Source organism: Cydia fagiglandana, chromosome 9, assembly GCF_963556715.1.
Source record: "Cydia fagiglandana chromosome 9, ilCydFagi1.1, whole genome shotgun sequence".
NCBI lineage: Eukaryota > Metazoa > Arthropoda > Insecta > Lepidoptera > Tortricidae > Cydia > Cydia fagiglandana.
In genome coordinates, this window is record NC_085940.1 from 16,172,740 (window position 1) to 16,193,116 (window position 20,377).

Here is a 20,377-nt window from a genome sequence, read left to right on the forward strand (position 1 = left end):
CCTTTTCAAGTAGGTTGTTGGCTAGCTCTTCTAAGCCATACAATTAACTTAATCGACCGTTAACCGGCATCTTGCCACACTAAGGAAGTTATTTATCCTTTTTCAGGACACTTTCTGCTGAGGGGGGTCAGAGAAGTGAAGCATATGTTGTTTCCCTGTCCCCTATAGCAGGAAAGTGTCTGGAGAAATGAATATGTGATAACGATAACTCCTTAAAGGCTAGTACCTAGACCGAGCTAAGCTCTAGATCGACTAGACTGTGCCCTTACAGTATCTAATATATATCTGTATTCCATGTAATATAATGGCCATAAAGAAGTAGAGGCTTTTTATTTCTATTTCATTTTCATTTTAGAACCTGCTGCGACTCAACCCTACGGTAAAACCGTACACCAACCTCGTGCCTTCCGCGCAGACCAAGAAGAACAAGCAACACTGGAAGAGAAATGCCGACCGGAAATGCACCGTGAGTGACTTTGCATAAAGGATGACTCACGTTAGACTGCCCGGTCTAACGCTGTCTGGGCCGGAGCTTCCGGCGCATCGTTTTCTATGGAAAGCATCAGTTGATCGCCTGTAATGTCATAGAAAAGTAAGCGCCGGACGCTCCGGCCCGGTCTAGCGTGAGTCATCCTTAATTCTGCCTGCTGTTTATTTTCTTATAAAAATAAAAAATAAAAATAAAATAAAAATCATTTATTTCTTATAATTTTATTTATCTACTTAACTGCGTATTACTAAAGTGACGTAGGCAAAGCAATAAAGATCATGTAAAGTAGGTAAACATTTTAAAAATAACACGTACTTTTATGGTGTTCGAGTTTTATCATGTAACGCTAAAGAAAGATAATTTTTTAAGTACCTGTCATATTTTGACAACACCTTTGTCGCCACTGTCGCGCTTGTGCATGACCATCAATCATATGTCGATGTCGATAAATGATATAAAATCGATCTGCAGGTCATGTCATATCAGGCATAGATTTATAAGTTTAAGATATCAGGCATTTGTCCGACATAATGAATAATTTAAACAGACATGTGTAACAATTCCAATCAATCACACCCTTATATCAGTTATAACCCATGTGTTTTCTCTGATTCAGACCTGCCCGACCCTGGAGAGGAACTTCGACGACATCAAGCACACGACGCTGTCGGAGCGGGGTGCGCTGAAGGAAGCCGCCCGGTGCCTTAAGTGCGCCGATGCACCTTGTCAGAAAAGCTGTCCTACACAGATAGACGTCAAGAGCTTCATCTCCAGCATTGCTACTAAGGTATCAATATACCAGCTACATGGCGTAGCAAATGCAACTGCTGAGCAAAATTTTGATTGTGAGCGTGTCAAATTTTCCAGTTACTTAGTTTTAAGGAACTACGATGATGTTGACAGACGCGGTTTGGTACAACCGACGCTTACTGCTGAAAGATTTTTCAGTCGCTTCAATACGGCTACTGGAGTCAGTTATGTAACGCTGCCATACATGACCCAAAAAAATTTTATTAAGCTATGAGCTTCATCACATCTGATATTTGAGTAATTCTAAGCATTTCTAGCGTGAAGTGGGGGGGAGGGTGGGGTACAAAGACGGCCGCCATCCGTCATCTTTAAAAAAAATCTACTCTGATCCTGGTGGGTACTAGGGCAAGTTTGGTATCATTTTCGTATAAACCAAAGACGTAGAATTCATTGCTGATATTTGTTTTTTCAATTTCATAGTAATTTTACAAGAAAAACGTAAAAAGGTGAAAAATTTGGTTGGAGATTTTTGCTACGCGGAGCCGAAACTACAAAAGATAGAAAGTTGAAATTTGCACACTAGATTACATTTATAAAGTGTACAAGAGATAAGAAGCGATTTTGAGAAATTCAACCCCTAAGGGGGTTAAAAAGGGGATGAAAGTTTGTATGGGGTTCAAGTTTTATTTTAAGCAAGGAATTTGAAACTTCGTAAAACGATATATTATTAAAATACAAGAAAACTAATTTCAGCGTTTTTGAAAATTCATCCCCTAAGGTGGTGAAAAAGGAGTTGAAAGTTTGTATGGATATCAAAAAAATTTTCGAACGCGGGACTTGAATCTTTGTATTTGGGGATATTATTAAAAGACAGGAAAAGTAATTTCAGCGTTTTGTAAAATTCATCCCCTAACAGGGTTAAAAAGGGGTTGAAAGTTTGAATCCATTACAAATCCGAGTAGACACACATTTCTTATTGGCTCCCAGGCTTGAAATGCTTAGAATTACTCAAGGAACATATGTGATGAAGCTCATAGCTTAATAAAAAATTTTTGGGTCAACTTTATAACTGCTTCCGCTAGGCGGCCCTATCCTTATTTAGCGTTATGGAGTCAGAATGATTGGTGCGGATATGAAGATGTTTTTCGCTCTCGCTAATTGGTAAGGCGTAGGCAACCTCATCAAAAATCCTGCCTCGCATAAACCAGGCCGCGTAGCCAAGATGTCAATCGCTTACGCTCCGTAGCGATCGAAACGCAACTGTCACTGTCGCGCTAATATGGAAGAGTGATAGAGAGACATAATGCTTTTCGTTGTCGAAGCGATAGCGATTGTAACCTTGGCTAGGCTGGCTGGTATGATATTATTACAGTCGATCCACTTTGTAGATCTACCTTTAGGTATAACCCCGTGGTTTTCGAACGTATTCACTTTTTCCGAAAAAATCATTTACACATGAGCATGTAGGGCTTTTCTCATATTCACATCAACCCATTGATTTTTTATGTTTTCGCGTTACATATGTTCTGTTCGACTTCCTGTCTAACCAATCGTATAATTCCAGAACTACTATGGCGCCGCTAAAGCCATCCTGTCGGATAACCCGCTCGGCCTTACTTGCGGGATGGTGTGCCCCACCAGCGACTTGTGCGTGGGCGGCTGCAACCTCCACGCGAGCGAGGAGGGCGCCATCAACATCGGAGGGCTGCAGCACTTCGCTGTCGATGTAAGCATGAAAAATGTATTTAGCGTTCACCCGCAATAGCTCTGATATATCAAAAGACATCCACAGCTAAACAAGTAGACAAACAGGGCCCGATTGTAAAATGCTTCATGTTACAATCAGTATAAACCGGCAACACTGGTCAAAAGACTGGCCATTGGTCGTGAAAGTTGCAATCGCATCAACGTTAGTCGGGATACCAACCCGCCGCGCCACTCTACCAACTGACCTACCGAGACTTATCCGGTGACAGCGATTATTTCCACCATATCATTCATTATGCACATTATAAAAGATATGGTGGAAGTAAAATTGCAACTCGTCAGTGTGGTGTCCACAATAATTCAAATATTTTCTAAATGTGAAACGAGACCGCGCCTAAAGAATGATCTAAAAAGAATTCTCCAATAAATGTGATATTTCGCGGGTCACTTAGGTATCCATTCAAATCGGAGAATAATCAAGTAAATTGCGTGTATTTTTAATAGATCTTCATGAAGATGGGCATCCCGCAAACCCTGGACCCGAACACCAAGCCGTTGCCACGTGGTGGTGACCAAAAGATCGCGCTCGTCGGAGGCGGCCCGGCCAGCATCAGCTGTGCCTGTTTCTTGGCGAGGCTGGGCTATAAGAACCTCACCGTTTACGAGAAGGAAGCGTATTTGGGTGGACTGAGGTGAGACACTAGTTTAATTCTCCCTATTTCAGCTAAGAACACCATTACAGCTGAGATCGCAAGATAGACATTGTATATTTTGGTGTGGTACGGTGGATATAGCACACAGATAGACATTTCTGTTTTCAGAGAGACCACAAATTCTTATCCTCCATCTTAAGTCTTTTAATTTTGATAAACCAATTCATCCTTGAGAAATTAAATTCAATTCTGGGCTTGGGCTTTAGCCCATCCAATTATCACTTACCACATCTAAAAGCAAATAACTCCTAGGTATCTTAATTTGCAGTTCTGCTGAGATCCCGCAATACCGTCTTGGCTATGATGTGGTTCAGTTCGAAGTGGACCTGGTGAAAAACCTCGGAGTTAAGTTCGAGACCGGCAGAAAGCTTTCTACCAAGGACATCACTGTCGAGGTAAGTTTCTTTTATCTCCCTTTCAGTTCGTCACTCTTTACAAGTGGTGGTAATGATGGGCCATTAATAGTTGTTACAATGCAGCTCTCTCTAAGCTCCACCATGTATCTTCGCTCACATATACTTCGTCGTTGATTCGATAATGTCTGTCCATTTACTGAGTGCACATAGTGCACGTTAGTAATGATTATATTTTCCCTATTTTCAGGGTCTCCTCAAAGACGGCCACAAGGCCGTGTTCCTTGGCATCGGGCTGCCGGAGCCGACCACCGTGCCCATCTTCAAGGGCCTCACTCCCGAGATGGGCTTTTACACTAGCAAAAGCTTTTTGCCTCTCGTGTCTAAAGGCAGCAAGAAAGGTAAGAATCCATTTCATATGGAAATTTCCTTATAAAGTGACACTTTTACATTGTCCTGTAATGCGATGCAGCCTAAAGATGACTGAAAATGGACGCCACTGGACCTACTCTTCTTTCCTCTTCTTCGTCGTTCGGTCGTTCCCTCATGACTAAGGATCGTGACCAACAACTGTGTGCCTCTATTTATCGCGATCTAGGGCTATATGTGGGCTGTACCTACTGTACCTTAGTGTTTTTCAACCTGTGGGTCGTGACCCCCGGGGTATCAGGAAGGCTAATTTGATTCTGATAATGATAACTAGCACCTTTATCGCCAGGAATGTGCGCCTGCAAGTCCGCTTTGCCCGAGCTGCATGGCAACGTGATAGTTCTCGGCGCCGGCGACACGGCCTTCGACTGCGCCACGTCGGCGCTGCGCTGCGGCGCGCGACGCGTCTATGTGGTGTTCAGGAAAGGCTTCGGGAACATTCGTGCTGTTCCCGAGGAGGTAATCAGAATTACCACCGGATTTACCTACACATTGTGGAGTTATTCCTACTAGTTACCACCAAACCGAGTTGGCAGTAGTTACCACTGGTAACAACTTGGTGGTAACTAGTCGGAATAAACCCACATTGTGTTTCTAAACTAATCCCAAAGCACACGAATCGTAAACGTATTTTGTTTGTTCTTAGGTGGACTTGGCTAAAGAAGAGAAATGCGAATTCGTCCCATTCATGTCACCACAAGAAGTCATCGTCAAGGACGGCAAGGTAAACTTAGATATAAAGCATGCATGCAACTGATTCAAGTATGGGTGCAATTTGTAAGTTATTGAGGAAATTAAAATCCATCGGGCTTTAGACAGGAAGATCCTTATTTCGGTCTAATAGCCTCATAGCTGTACAGCTGTAGGTATAGATAATTGTTAATAATAAGACGGGTTCGGGAACGCAAGTCGATTTGTGAAGACCTCTGCCCGTTTATTGTGCTCACAATGCACTTATGTCAACGTGAATACTTTATTTCTAGGTGGCTGGTCTAAAATTCTGTCGCACCGAGCAACTAGATAGTGGTGATTGGATCGAGGATCACGAGCAAGTTCTGCAGCTGAAGGCCAACTTCATTATTTCAGCCTTCGGCTCCGGATTGTATGATAGTGATGGTAAGGTTCCAAATTCCATTCGTTTTTCAGCTATGATTCTCAATGTATGTTAATTTTAGTGATCTCTCAAAGAGGAAAATGTACAGTTTCGTTTTTCTTCCATTTAATTATGTATATACACCGTGTTTTTATTGAATTCCGTTAACTTCGGGGTATGGTTAAGTACGTTTAAGAGAACTAAATGGCATAGCTAATTTTCAAAAAAAATTTTTTTTTTGCTTTTTTTTGTAAAAAAAAAATAAGTTTAAAAAGTACCTAATTAAATGTAGCATATAGCTTTGTTGTAACACGGGCATTACATTTAACTCAACCAAACAATTGAAATCTATGAGATATCAATGTTATTTCGAACATTGATCGACCGAGATTGTACTTAAGTTTAGTAGCAAATGTATATGAACTCATTCTAAACACTAATCAATATGTAAACCGGCCCTAAGGCAAGTGTACACGCTTGTAGAGGCCTAATAGGAAAAAAATAAATTATTGATTATCTCCGACATGGAATTAATTAGAATATCGGTGTCTTTGAGAAAGTTACTTGATTTAAGCTCAGGAATACACCCTTGAAATTAACGGAAATAAAAAAAAACACGGTGTACTCTTGTTTTGCTTTGCGGGTATCATGGCGATAGCTCTAATAAATTTTGGAAACATCGGTAGCTAACCCGCCCGATAAAAACCAAGGGCCAATAGAGGGCTTTTAATCTTCCTGCCCAATTCTTTTTTTCTCAAAAACCTTAGAGGATAATGTATAGGTACGTCATGTCAGATAAACGTCAGTCCATACATATGGTTGACATGTGGTTGACCATTGGCCGCCTATTTTCGACAGAGGGGAACGCCTGTTAATGGCGGCTCCATTGTTAATTACTCCGAGTCAAAAACAATAAAATCTTTTTTATCTTCATTACAGTAAAAGAAGCCATGTCCGCCGTCAAGTTGAACCGATGGGGTCTCCCAGAAGTGAACAGCTCGACCATGCAGAGCGTCAGCAACCCTCATGTGTTCGTGGGTGGAGATTTGGCTGGTGTAGCCGAGACTACCGTGGAGTCGGTTAATGACGGCAAGACTGCGGCGTGGTACATACACTGCTATCTTCAGGTCAGTCCTTAGGTATATGCTTACTGTAATGTCGATTAGATCTATGTACTTAGTATTTCAGGGCGGCAGGCATAGCGCAATACACTTTAACGAAACCAACTTAGCCTTCCGGTCACAGGGCAAACAATCAAGTAGGTAGCAGTGGCGGCGTGTCAAACATATCCATAGGCAAGCCGGGGCTAATTAATTTGGCTTAAATATTTACTTTACAACTCTGCTTAAACGTCCAAAAACAGGCAAGCCGGTGGGAATCGGCTTTTATGGACGCGCCGCCACTGGTAGGTAGTCACTGGAATGGTGTATTAATGTTTCTTCATCAGATCCAGTACTGTCAAAAGAGGAGGCTAGACCGGACTGTTCGCAATATATTGAATGGGCCTGGTGTCATGGGCAGCCCCATTCAATATCTTGCCGGCAGCTCGTTCCGCGATCTGTAAATCAAGATACTTTGATCAACTTTTGAAGATGAAGCAGCGCACGAAGTAGTTGATAAAAACACTATTTTGCTTTTGATGTAAGTAGGTACAGTAAAGGGCCAAAAAGAATGCACATCGGCAATCATCGCATTTCCGAATACAAACGAATGCTCATTTCCATGTACATCAATTATTAGGTTAGTCGTTTATCAGAATTTGAATTTAGAACTAAGTACTTTATTGTTGTTTTGTTTTGATTTCACGTGAAATATATAGAGCTGTAAAACACGATGTAACTATTTTTAATTATTGCTATATTCTTGTTAGGGAAAAATAATCTTCATAAATATATATTTTATATAAGATCGACAAAAAGTGTAATATTGTAATGACAAATCTCTGTTGAACCTAAATAATTACTTACAGTAACATCCTCATGTTTTTTAAATTGGTTGGCTTCAGATAAAAAATATTTATATATAAACATTGTGGATAATTTCGCGTGACTGGTAGAGTAACGGCTTACCTTTTTTCCCTATAGATGCCATAGTACAAATTTAATTTTATAGGGGTTTTAGCAGCTCTATATATATATTGACTTAGGTAGGCGACTGCACTCTCTCGCATTTGAACCATGACTGACAAAACAAACGTCATGGTGTGTGCGACACAGATATCGCTATACGAAGTCGAAATTAGCCGATTGCCTCTTTCTAAAGCTCGATGTGCATTCTTTTTGGCCCTTTACTGTAGCATGTATTTTTTTCGACCCTGCGCTAATGTGTTATGTTTTGTTGTAAATTTATAAAGAAATCACTATCCTAAATCAAATAAAATTACACCATATATTTTTACAGGGCATCCCATTCGACTCCCCAGTGGAGCTGCCTAAGTTTCACTGTCCCATCGACGACGTGGACCTATCAGTGGAAGTCTGCGGCATCAAGTTCCCCAACCCCTTCGGGTTGGCCAGCGCACCCCCCACCACCAGCTCAGCCATGATACGGCGCGCCTTCCAGCAGGGCTGGGGCTTTGTGGTCACCAAGACCTTTGGTTTGGATAAGGTATGTTGTCTCCCCTCTTCAGGTTGGCCAGCGCACCCCCTACTACCAGCTCAGCCACGATACGGTGCGCCTTCCAGCAGGGCTGGGGCTTGGTGTTCACCAAGACCTTCGGATTAGATTAGATATGTTGTCTCCTCATCGGGTTGGCCAGCGCACCCCCTACTACCAGCTTAGCCATGATACGGCGCGCCTTCCAGCAGGGCTGGGACTTTGTGGTCACCAAGACCTTCGATTTGGATAAGGTAATGTTGTCTCCTCTTCGGGTTGACCAGGCAACCCCCTATCTCCAGCTCCGCCATGGTCCGGCGCGCTTTCCAGTAGGGCTGGGGCTTCAGGATTAACAAAGACCTTTGGTTTGGATAAGGTACGTGAATCCTTAGAATGCGGAATCAAAGTTCCTTCCCTTCAGGCTAGCCAGAGCACCAACGCTTTTGAGCCCGACTTTAATGCAATACTGAATGATGAGTGAGAACCATTAAGAATCTCACAAGAGTTCTTCTGCCCTCAGGATCTAGTAACGAACGTGTCACCCAGAATCGTGCGAGGAGTAACATCGGGCGAGAACTACGGCCCGGGACAAGGCTGCTTCCTGAACATTGAGCTGATCTCCGAGAAGTGTGAAGCCTACTGGTGCCAGAGCATCCGCGAGTTGAAGCGGGATTTCCCCGATAAAGTGAGTGGTTTACAACAGGCTAAAAAAAACATTGACCCAGAACGTAAAGATATCTCCTAGATGTGCTCACCTAACCTAACCCAACCATCTACAACTGTAAGGGCTGATTTAGACGTCGCGCGAGCTCGCATGCGATTTTAGGTAGTTACATTGCGAATGTTGGTTACGTCCAATTCAACCGACCGATCAAATGATGAAACTCGTAGGCATACGAGTTCTCGCATCGTCTAAATTAGCCCTAAGGCTGTGTGTTAAACAACTAAGTACCTAGATCTGAAACGACTGATCATACAATGCAAAGAATACAAAGATGGTCTAAACGGACCGAACCACCAATACACTTAGGTCATTAATGATTTTGAAGGCAATTTAAACTCTTTTTGTATTGATGAATGTGTGTTACATTTCAGGTGATCATCGCATCGATAATGTGTTCGTACAACGAAGCAGACTGGACGGAGCTGGCTCAGAAGGCCGAGGCAGCAGGGTCTGATGCACTGGAACTTAATCTTTCTTGCCCACACGGCATGGGTGAATCCGGCATGGGGCTTGCTTGCGGACAGGTATAGTTTGACAGTCTTTAATGGACGTGAACTTTTGCAACAGCTGTCAGTGATGGCATTAGTAGTAGCCACATGTTCACACTAAAGCATCCGCATCCGAATAAGCATCTTAAATCGGAGCCTTTGTCTAGATTTGGTGGCTGGTCTGAGAACCGACTCTGAGTTTATCAGAACCAATAGGGCAGGCCCTAAATTCAGATGTGTTTGAGGTACATCTAATCCAGGAATTCGATTGTCTCGCCTTACAAATCAAGTATCTTTAAGTAGGGAGGACGTTTCTTCTTCCGCAGGACCCGGTCTTAGTGAAGGGCATATCACAATGGGTGAAGAAAGCCGTCAAGATCCCGGTGTTCATCAAACTGACGCCGAATATTACGGATATTGTCAGCATAGCCACGGCGGCATATGAAGGTAAGATTGTACATTGTAAAATCCGTTTTGAAAGTTATGAGGGTTTCGCATATCTTATACTTATGGTGCTTGCACACGGAGTATGTATTACGTAAGTGCTTGCATACAGCAAGGTGCATTTAATACCTACGAGACGTCATGACTGTCATTTTCTATACGAAACAGTCTGGCGATTTTTGCGGGGGAAATGTATTGCTATTTCTACATGATTTATAGCCATGTCAGTCCATACAAAAGTTTGCACAATTGTGCAAGTTTTTCGGCAGAGGGGCGACTCCAGTTATTAAATACTCTAAGATAGCAAGCATGATACTCCTGCTCAATAACCCACCAAGTAGAGGAACGGGCTAAATACGAGTAATACAAATATGATACAAATAACATTTTGCTTCCATCAGTTACTTACCAAACAGCCCGATTGAACTAAGTTTGACTGCAGGTGGCGCTGATGGCGTGTCCGCAATCAACACAGTGTCTGGCCTCATGTCTGTGAAGGCCGACGGCACTCCTTGGCCGGCAGTCGGTAAGTAATTTTCCAGTAGATAAAAAAAACCCCTAAAAACCCGAAGAATTTTTCATCAAGCGTGCTCGTGTCGCCACCGGTACGAAGTTTTGTCTTATTTATCAAATGCGGCGAAATGAGCTGTATATATTGTATGTCTTATACTCGGTGTCTAAAAAATAACTGCATTCTCGTTGCTAGAGAGGTTTTGGGTTGGTCCCATAGTAAAAGTTTTCCAAAACCTGCCTGGCAACGGGAATGTACCTAAGTAGTTATTTTTTGGCCACCCTGTATATCAGACTACGGCAGTTAAAAGGGGCCCATTTACATCCTGGTACCTACGAGTTTTGGGGCGAGAAATCGTAGACTATAGCTAAATATTGTCTGAATTGGTAATTTTGGGAAGCCCGTAAATTAGCAGACGGCTCTACTTTATTATATTTTCTCTTTTATCAGGTCGCGAGAAGCACACAACATACGGCGGCGTATCTGGCAACGCCACACGCCCCATGGGCCTGCGCGCCGTGTCGGCCATTGGCAACAAGCTGCCCGGGTTCCCTATTCTCGGCATCGGGGGCATTGACTCCGCGGACTCAGCGCTACAGTTCATGTTGTGCGGCGCGCCTGTTGTACAGGTATTGAACCTTATTACGAAGATAATAAAGTCCTTACTCCTTAGTTAAGAGTGTAGTTTGTCTGTGCTATGGGCGCCGTGTCAGCCACTGGCAACAAGCTGCCTGGCTTCCCTATCCTCGGCATCAGTGCTACAGTTCATGTTGTTTTTTTTTTTTTTTAAATCCTTTATTTATTTAGGGACTTTTAATCTTAAGATTACGCCAGTCCCATCGTACCTTAAACTAAATTACAATCATCTACGGCCTGACAGTATACTGACTAATATAATTATACACAAATAAATATATCTCCTTTGCCTCTTCAGAGATTGGTGCAGCCAAAATGCTTTGAAATACGCCTACATCTAACCTATTAAGATTTAGTGACTTCATTAACAATTGTCTATTACCTTCGTTCCGCACACATTCCACCAATACATGTTGGACATCCTCTACAACATTGCAAGCTTCGCAGTTTGGGGATGGCACTTTCTTCATCATAAAAGCGAACTTTTTCAGAGGAATGTGTCCTGAACGAAGTCTTAATCCTATCTTAATTAATTTCCTACTTAACCTAGCATTCATAAACCAAGGAATATGAGGAGGTTCACACTGCATAGTCCTGTACCATATACCTTTTTCTTTACAACGCTCATCAAAGTGTACTTTCCATATCCCACGTATTTTCTTATTGTATGTATGTAATTTTTCTGTAAAGTCTGGAGTAATGTAAACTTCTGATCCAATTGTGCAGGCTTCTTTGGCTAAAATGTCAACCTCCTCATTTCCACTCAATCCTATGTGTGCGGGGATCCATTGAAGTCTCAAAGACATATCAGTAGGTAAAGTGTACAATTTATCAAGCACAGTGTAAGCTATCGCTGTACCTCTGTTTCCAGAGGCGCAGCGAGCTACATGTTGCAAAGCACTTTTACTGTCTGTAAAAATGACGATATTTCTGCATTTTAAACTAATTGCATAAGATATCGCCTCTGAGATCGCAAATAACTCCGCCGACATAATACAAATTTCTGAAATTATGTTGTAACAACTTTTGGTTTTAAACACTGGGTCAAAATATGCGGCTCCTATACTAGTTTCAGTCTTTGATGCATCTGTATAGACTTTGTGCCAATCTCCATATTTTTCACTTAGTTCCAATAAAACATTGTTTCTTATATCGCTAGGATGGTATAATTTCTTTGCACATTGCACTAAATCTAAATTAGTACGAATTACATCTCTGAAACGAATATTAGAAACCCAAGTATCCAGACTGAACATTTTAAGGGGATTTGAGGTAAATATCCTTTCATGCTTTACGTCGGAGTAAACAGTTGCAAGCAATGGTGATTTTTTCCTTAGCCAGTACCTACATCTAGAAGATAATTCAAGTACTTCTAGAAATTCAACAGTTTTATTATTGGTCCATGTTAAACATTTAAGACAATATTTGTAAGCCAAATAAGATCTACGTATATGTAAAGGTACTATAGTTAACTCAGACTCCATTACATGAATCGGAGTAGTTTTTATAAAGCCACCTATTACTCTTAAGGCTTGATTCTGAAGCTTATCTAATTTCGTTACGTGGGAGTTAGCACTACAGTCATACAAAAAACATGCATAGTCCATCCTACTACGAATTAGCGCTATATAAATTCTCCTTAAATGAGAAGGGTGTACACCCCACGTCGGCCCGGACAGAACTTTCAATATATTAACGTATTTGGATATCTTTACAAGAATTTCATTTATATGGCTGCTAAATAGTAATGCTTTATCCAACCAGAAACCTAAGTATTTTATTTTGTCCACTAAACATATTAAGTTATTTCCATGAGTTAGATTAATGGGCAGTATTTTCCGTCTTCTAGTAAATAAACAAGCTTTAGTTTTACTATTCGATATTTCTAATCCTATTTCTTCTAACTTAATTGCTATTTCACTGAGTGACACTTGTACGCTCATTATACTTTCGTTCAAGTTACATGACCTTTTGTATATGACAAAATCATCCGCATATTGAGACAACATTACATTTTGTGTAAACTTAGCTATTTTATGAGTAACAATATTGAATATCAAAGGAGACATAGGGTCACCTTGAGCTAGTCCCTTTCTACACCACCTTTCACAATCTGTCAAACTATCACTTTTAATTTTAAGCTTCCTTCTAGTAAGAAATTTCCACAAGTAATTGCATACTTTAGAACCTACCGACAAATCATCTAATGTAGTTACAACTTTTTCTACCAACACATTATTGTACGCGTTATCTATGTCTAAAAAACAGGCGAGGGTTGGCATTTTCTCAGAAAAACCTATTTGTATGTACGTAACCAAGCGCCCATACAACCATTTCCAGTCGCCGTTACGACGCGGTGTAGACACATCTTGTGTCGATACCGTCTGTTTCGGTCACAATTCCAGTCGCAGAGTCGTCGCCGTGTCGACACAGTTACCAGAAATGGGGAAGGGTCGACACATGACACAAAGTGACAAAGTGTGGTCGCCGTGTGCACACATTGTTTCGAGTTTGCGACTACTTTATGCCAATATCATTCGTTCATTCGTTCATTTTGTTCCTGTCAAATGGAAACTGTCAGATGGAAAAATAGTTAAATAAAAATAAGTGACATTAATACGCCATCTCTAAAACGGATTACAAGACGTAATTATATATTGTTTGCATTTATATTACAACAGGACTTAAATTATAATGGGGAATTAAACTGCTCGAGTGATTTGATAAACTAAGTGTAATATAATCAACGCGCCACCACATTGTTTTAGTTTAGCCGGAAATTAAATTGTTTACTTCTCAGTGCCTGTGTTCATAACTATATTATTTGATGCATTTTTAGTACTTCGATGCGTATACTATACTTAAATAACAGAAATAACGCTTTACATACTACGAAACTTGTTAATTATGATGTATAAATATGGTTTAAAGCTGAGAAATATTGCAGTCACAAAGTAGTCGCAAATGTTTCGACTTTGTGTCGACTCTGTGTAGACACATGACACGCGCTGTCAAAAGTAATAACAAAGTTACTGGATTTGCAAAATGGCTCCTTGTGTTCATTTGTTTTCAGATATTCTCAAAGTGTAAAAATGCCGTGGTCAGAGATGGGACTTAATAAATTAACTGTTTATTCGACTAATTAATGGAATAAAAAAAGTTAATCCTCAAATTTTAATCGCGATTAGTTTAGTCGACCTAACATAGATTGAAATTGAATTAATCTGAATATTAATCGAATAAATTATCGATTAAATCTCGGTTGGAAGTTGACAGGGGGCCATTTTTGTACGTAAAAATAATAGAAATGTCTTGCATGCAGATGGTAGCCAAACACTTTGTCATAAAAGTCGAGATGGGTTTTAGGGAGTGCCGATTTCGAAAATGATGACCATTTTGGAATCCAAAATGGCGGTCATGCACTGTGTCATAAAAGTCGTCATGGATGTCGTTTTATACGTTTTAGGGGGCCCCAATTTTGAAAATGATGACCATTTTGGAATCCAAAATGGCGGCCATGCACTATGCCATAAAAGTCGTCATGGGTGTCGTTTTATAGGTTTTAGGAGGCGCAGATTTCAAAAATGATGACCATTTTGGATTCCAAGATGGCGGCCATGCACTATGTCATAAAAGTCGTCATGGATGTCGTTTTATAGGTTTTAGGGGGCCCCGATTTAGAAAAAGATGACCATTTTGGATTCCAAAATGGTGGCCATGCACTATGTCATAAAAGTCGTCATGGGTGTCGTTTTATAGGTTTTAGGGGGCGCAGATTTCGAAAACGATGACCATTTTAGATTCCAAGATGGCGGCCATGCACTATGTCATAAAAGTCGTCATGGATGTCGTTTTATAGGTTTTAGGAGGCGCAGATTTCAAAAATGATGACCATTTTGAAATCCAAAATGGCGGCCATGCACTATGTCTTAAAAGTCGTCATGGGTGTCGTTTTATAGGTTTGGGGGGCGCAGATTTAGAAAATGATGACCATTTTGGATTCCAAAATGGTGGCCATGCACTATGTCATAAAAGTCGTCATGGGTGTCGTTTTATAGGTTTTAGGGGGCGCAGATTTCGAAAACGATGGCCATTTTGGATTCCAAGATGGCGGCCATGCACTATGTCATAAAAGTCGTCATGGATGTCGTTTTATAGGTTTTAGGGGGCCCCACTTTCGAAAATGATGACCATTTTGGAATCCGGAATGGCGGCCATGCACTATGTCATAAAAGTCGTCATGGGTGTCGTTTTATAGGTTTTGGGGGGCGCAGATTTCGAAAATGATAACCATTTTCGATTCCAAAATGGCGGCCATGCACTATGTCATAAAAGTCGTCATGGATGTCGTTTCATAGGTTTTAGGGGGCCCCGATTTAGAAAATGATGACCATTTTGAAATCCAAAATGGCGGCCATGCACTATGTCATAAAAGTCGTCATGGGTGTCGTTTTATAGGTTTGGGGGGCGCAGATTTCAAAAATGATGACCATTTTGGATTCCAAGATGGCGGCCATGCACTATGTCATAAAAGTCGTCATGGATGTCGTTTTATAGGTTTTAGGGGGCGCAGATTTCGAAAACGATGACCATTTTGGATTCCAAAATGGCGGCCATGCACTATGTCATAAAAGTCGTCATGGCTGTCGTTTTATAGGTTTTAGGGAGCGCAGATTTCGAAAATAATAACTATTTTGGAATCCAAGATGGCGGCCATGCACTATGTTAAAAGTCGACATGGATGTCGTTGTATTGGTCATGGTCATCATTTTCGAAATCTGCACTTCCTAACACCTATAAATCAACATCTATGACGGCTTATATGACAAAGTGCACGGCAGACGTCTTGGAATCCAAAATGGTCATCCTTTTCGAATTCTGCACTCCCTAAAACCTCTTAAACGATATCCATGACGACTTTTATGACAAAGTGCACGGCACACATCTTGGATTCAAAACTGGTCATCATTTTCGAAATCAGCACTTCCTAAAACCTATAAAACGATATTCATGACGACTTTTATGACAAAATACGTAGCCGCCATCTTCGATTATAAAATGATCATCGTTTTCGAATTCTGCACTCCCTAAAACCTATAAATCGACATCCGTGACGACGCAAGTTATCTTTATTTTCAGATCTAACAAATTGCTACAGAATGCAAAGGACAAAAAAAGAAGCGAGGAGATAATGAAACAAGCAAAAATACAGATGATTCCTCGACGCAATTGGATGCTTCTTAAATTGTGTCCAGATTTTTTTGTCATAAAGTTTTTATTTTTCACATATTACTCTCACAAGTTCCGTGACATTTCGACCTTGTAATTTTTTAAGTAAATGTTTTTGTTTATATAGAGAATCTCACTAGAATAATATAATCAAGGTATATTTATATTTGATGATTGAAATAGTAACGCAAAAAAAAAATATATTTGTGTCTTATATTCCTGCCGAAGACTTTTATTTTTCCTTTTCCTTCTACACAAGTTTGGCCAAGTAATAAGAATTTAGGGCTCACAATTTTATTTTGACTTCTACAACAGTAAAGCTACGAGGCCATGTTTGGTATCGTTTTCGTATAAATTCGCAGTACCAAATTTAGTTATGGTATCACATTGACACCATTCCAAAGTAAAAACATATAAACTTATTAAAATATTTTCTTTTAAACTCCTCTTCACGCTTAAACTGCTGAACAGTTTTAATTTAAATTTAGTACACATATATTTTGAGTCCCGAGACAGGACATAATAAGTTATCTCAAAAGTCATCCTTTAAAGGTGTGAAATGAGGTGTAGGGTCAATTCAGAATTGACTTCTTGAAGTTAATATTGTTTAAGTTTAGGTTTGAAGTTATGTTTTTTTATCATTTTTAACTAAATCAAAGATGTAGACCATCCCAAATTTCATATAAATCGGTTCAGCGGTTATTGATTTCCCGTACAAATTTTCACGCCACTTTTCACACCTTCAAAAGATGATTTTGGTTATAAGATCTCTCCTATGTCCTGTTCCGGGACGCAAACTATTTCTATACCAAATTTCAACGAAATCGGTTCAGCGGTTGAGCATCAAGAGGAGTTTAAAAAAAACCGGCCAAGTGCGAGTCAGACCCGCGTATTAAGGGTTCCGTACATTAAGTCCGACTCGCGCTTGACTGCACATTTCTAATAGGTTTTCCTGTCATCTATAGGTAAAGAACTATTTTGTGTATTCAGACGGACAGACATACAGTTACAGATGCACGAGTGATCCTATAAGGATTCCGATTTTTGCTTTTGAGGTACGGAACCCTAAAAAGATTTTTTTTTAATTTTGTGGAATGGTACCTACGGAAAATGGGACCTTCAAACAAAGCCCCCTCTCTTCCCCCCGCTCAAGGGCTACGGCCGGGGACTTTTGATATGTTCACCTCCTAACTTGCCCAAACCAAGTTACAGAGTCAAAAATTGTGTTCCGAGCATTTCCGTCTACAACTTTTTGGAACATTCGTTGGCTGAACTAAGTAGCTTATTGCATTTCTTTAAAAACTTTTCTGTAAAAGGTTGACGGGTGTTGGGTGTTTATATGGTTTTGGTCGATTATTATCATTTGCATCGCCCATGATGACTTACTAGAATTACTTACGAGCACACGAGACACTAATAGTAGTTTGACAAACCTTGGTTTTCAAGAGGTATTTTATATTGACATTTGCTGTCACAAATTTGCTGTCAGATTTAGTCGCAAACCGCACGCAAAGTGCACACAAATGTGTCGACACCTTGTTACGGAAAAGTGTACACACGGCGACGACACTTTGTTTCGAAACAATTCTAGACACATTGTGTGGACTCTGTTACGACACATCTGACATTTAGTTACCACTTTGATGATTCTGCGACTGAAATGGTTATATGGGCGGACTAGGGCATCAATACAAGACTGTCCTCTTCGAAAACCTGTAACAGAACATGAAAATATTTTGTTTTTCTCAACATACCATTCTAATCGTTTAGTTAACATAACGTGGAAGATTTTGCAGATACAGGATAATAAAGATATAGGTCGAAGCTTATTTTCAGCATCGCTATGATTACCTATTTTAGGAATAGGTACCACCTGTATACTTCGCCATTGATTTGGTACAAAAGCATTAATAAATATCAAATTATATAGTTTCAACAAATACATTTTTGCGCACATAGGTAAGTTAAATATCATTGAATACGTTATTTGATCTTCCCCAGGCGAAGTATCTTTCTTTTTAATACAACACATTAATTCATGAATGCTAAACTGTTGGTCTAACTGCACATTTTCGGACCTAATAATGGGCTTACGAGGTGTCACGGAGTCTGGCGCTAGATTGCGCAATAATTCATTTTTCTTATCATCGGACACATTAAACGCGTTGCCTCGGATACCTTTGGCCCAACGCATTTTCTTCCAAACTTCTGATGCTGTGGTAGACTCGCCTAAACTGTCACAAAACTTATGCCAGCTTACAGCTTTCGCCCGTCTAATTTTCTTTTTGCTTTCAATATTAATTTTTTCTAATATATCTAAATTTTGTGGCGTTGGATTGCGACGAAACTCTTTCAGTGCTAACCGTCTTTGTGCAACAGTTCATGTTGTGCGGCGCGCCTGTTGTGTAGGTATAATAGTCGTAACACACTACCGCACCGCACCAGGGTGCGCCGTACCCATAAGTGAAAGCAAGAAAGAGATAACTGTGGGTGCGGCGTATCAAGATCACGGAGCGGTGTGGTCGTGTGTTACGGCTTTAAGTCTAACAGAAGAAGCACCCCCAACTGAAGTTTGAACGTTATGCGCTTATTACCTCTACATCATGGTCGCCGGGGACACCTTTTGTAGGAAGGCCGGCCGGCTAATATTCTACAAGAGCGAGTATTCTAGCTAGTTTTCAGCAACACGTGCATTTCCGGCGCGTTCGCTAAATTTGAGCTCACCCTTATTTTCTTTTATATTTTTCCCATTATTCTTTCTTGGCAGATCTGCAGCGCAGTCCAGAACCAAGACTTCACCGTGGTGGAAGACTACATCACAGGGCTGAAGGCGCTCCTATACCTGCGCTCCAAGGGGCTCCCGGGCTGGACCGGCCAGTCGCCGCCTACATTCAAGCACCAGAAGGGCAAGCCTGTGCAGACCTTGTATGACGAGAATGGGAAGGTAACCACGAATGTCCAGAACTTGAAATTTTTCGCCAATTAACTTCCACTAACCTGGGGTAAACCGGCTAAACTGTTAACTCAGTGTCAAATTGTACTGGTAACAGTGGTAACTCCTGGTTTAACCGGTTATCCCCGTGTTAGTGGGATAGTGCACCACGTGGTTAACTTAACAATGTTACTTAATCCCAATTCTTAATTCTCTGACCAATGAACGAACAGCTGCGATGTGGCCTGGATCTAGCTTAACACGTTCCCTGTGTACCTAGGAACCAGAAATTGAGTCCTCACGTGCAACGTGTTTTTTGTCAAAAAGTTCATAGCCAGTATGTGCATGCAAATAAAAAAGACCTAGCTCACACTCACACGTGCAAATTTTGGCAATGCTTTAAGTTTATATGGGGTCGTGCATCATTAGTAGTGCATGCACGTATCATATGTATAACCCTAAAATGCTACACATATGATGCATGCACAGGGAACGTGTTAATAAAGATTGTATAGCAAAAACTAATTAAACTGTCAAGTTTTGTTGCTCTTATTATCATAAACCTCTACGAGGCTAGTTCTTAGTCTACTTTCTCAGTTCGTAATTATCTAATACTGAAAAACCAGTTTCATTAGGTTCACATAATATGTCTGACTGATTTGCAGTTGCGGTCGCCACACAACAATCCTTCAGCCCCCCGGCTATAAATTCTACGAACAACTCGTACCTCTATCAGGTTTTAAGTCTGGTCTGGCAACTCTATTTCTCTTGTAGATATTATTTCTAGCTCGATCTTGCAGATAAACCCACTAACAAATATCGTTTCCCAGGTTCTAGCCCACTTTGGCCCGTACAACAAGAAGCGTGAAGACCAGCTGCACAAGATCAGGCTAAACTCAAACTTATTAGCCGACAACAAGGTCGACAGTTACTTGGCAAACGGCACTTCCAACGGCCTCTGCCCGGTGCCCAGTATACGGGACGTGGTGGGCGAGGCACTGCCTAGGATCGGGACGTATAAACAGCTGGATAACACGAAGCAGGTCGTGGCGTTGATAGACGATGTAAGTTGACGACTGCCACACTTATGACTACTGTATGCTACCTACTATAGTCTGTATCTTTAGGTATTTAAAAAAAGTAAACAAATAATTTGTACATTTTCGGGCAGTTATGACATTTATTGGTTAACCAACCAAATACAAAAGCGCCTGGATCTGTCACTGAACGACCATAACCTACATTATTTGATCATGTAATATTTTCATCTACCCTCAACTGGC

The 20,377-nt window shown here is 40.8% G+C and overlaps 2 protein-coding genes across 2 annotated transcripts in view; one reads left to right on the forward strand and one right to left on the reverse strand.

Annotated features, from left to right (window-relative positions):
* Positions 1-20,377, forward strand: part of LOC134667484 (dihydropyrimidine dehydrogenase [NADP(+)]) — a 36,951-nt gene that overhangs the window by 12,326 nt on the left and 4,248 nt on the right. Inside the window, exons 2-19 of the mRNA XM_063524904.1 lie at positions 356-466; positions 1,107-1,277; positions 2,805-2,966; positions 3,452-3,639; positions 3,929-4,055; positions 4,264-4,414; positions 4,732-4,901; positions 5,089-5,166; positions 5,426-5,558; positions 6,475-6,662; positions 7,936-8,142; positions 8,651-8,815; positions 9,226-9,378; positions 9,669-9,789; positions 10,229-10,312; positions 10,748-10,926; positions 18,930-19,106; positions 19,925-20,158. Coding sequence (XP_063380974.1) covers positions 356-466; positions 1,107-1,277; positions 2,805-2,966; positions 3,452-3,639; positions 3,929-4,055; positions 4,264-4,414; positions 4,732-4,901; positions 5,089-5,166; positions 5,426-5,558; positions 6,475-6,662; positions 7,936-8,142; positions 8,651-8,815; positions 9,226-9,378; positions 9,669-9,789; positions 10,229-10,312; positions 10,748-10,926; positions 18,930-19,106; positions 19,925-20,158 — 2,799 coding nt within the window. The remainder of the gene's footprint in view (positions 1-355; positions 467-1,106; positions 1,278-2,804; positions 2,967-3,451; positions 3,640-3,928; positions 4,056-4,263; positions 4,415-4,731; positions 4,902-5,088; positions 5,167-5,425; positions 5,559-6,474; positions 6,663-7,935; positions 8,143-8,650; positions 8,816-9,225; positions 9,379-9,668; positions 9,790-10,228; positions 10,313-10,747; positions 10,927-18,929; positions 19,107-19,924; positions 20,159-20,377) is intronic.
* LOC134667476 (uncharacterized) lies at positions 11,085-13,248 on the reverse strand. Its single transcript, XM_063524894.1, has one exon. The coding sequence runs from the start codon at positions 13,213-13,215 to the stop codon at positions 11,164-11,166; it is 2,052 nt and encodes a 683-aa protein (XP_063380964.1). The 5' UTR covers positions 13,216-13,248; the 3' UTR covers positions 11,085-11,163.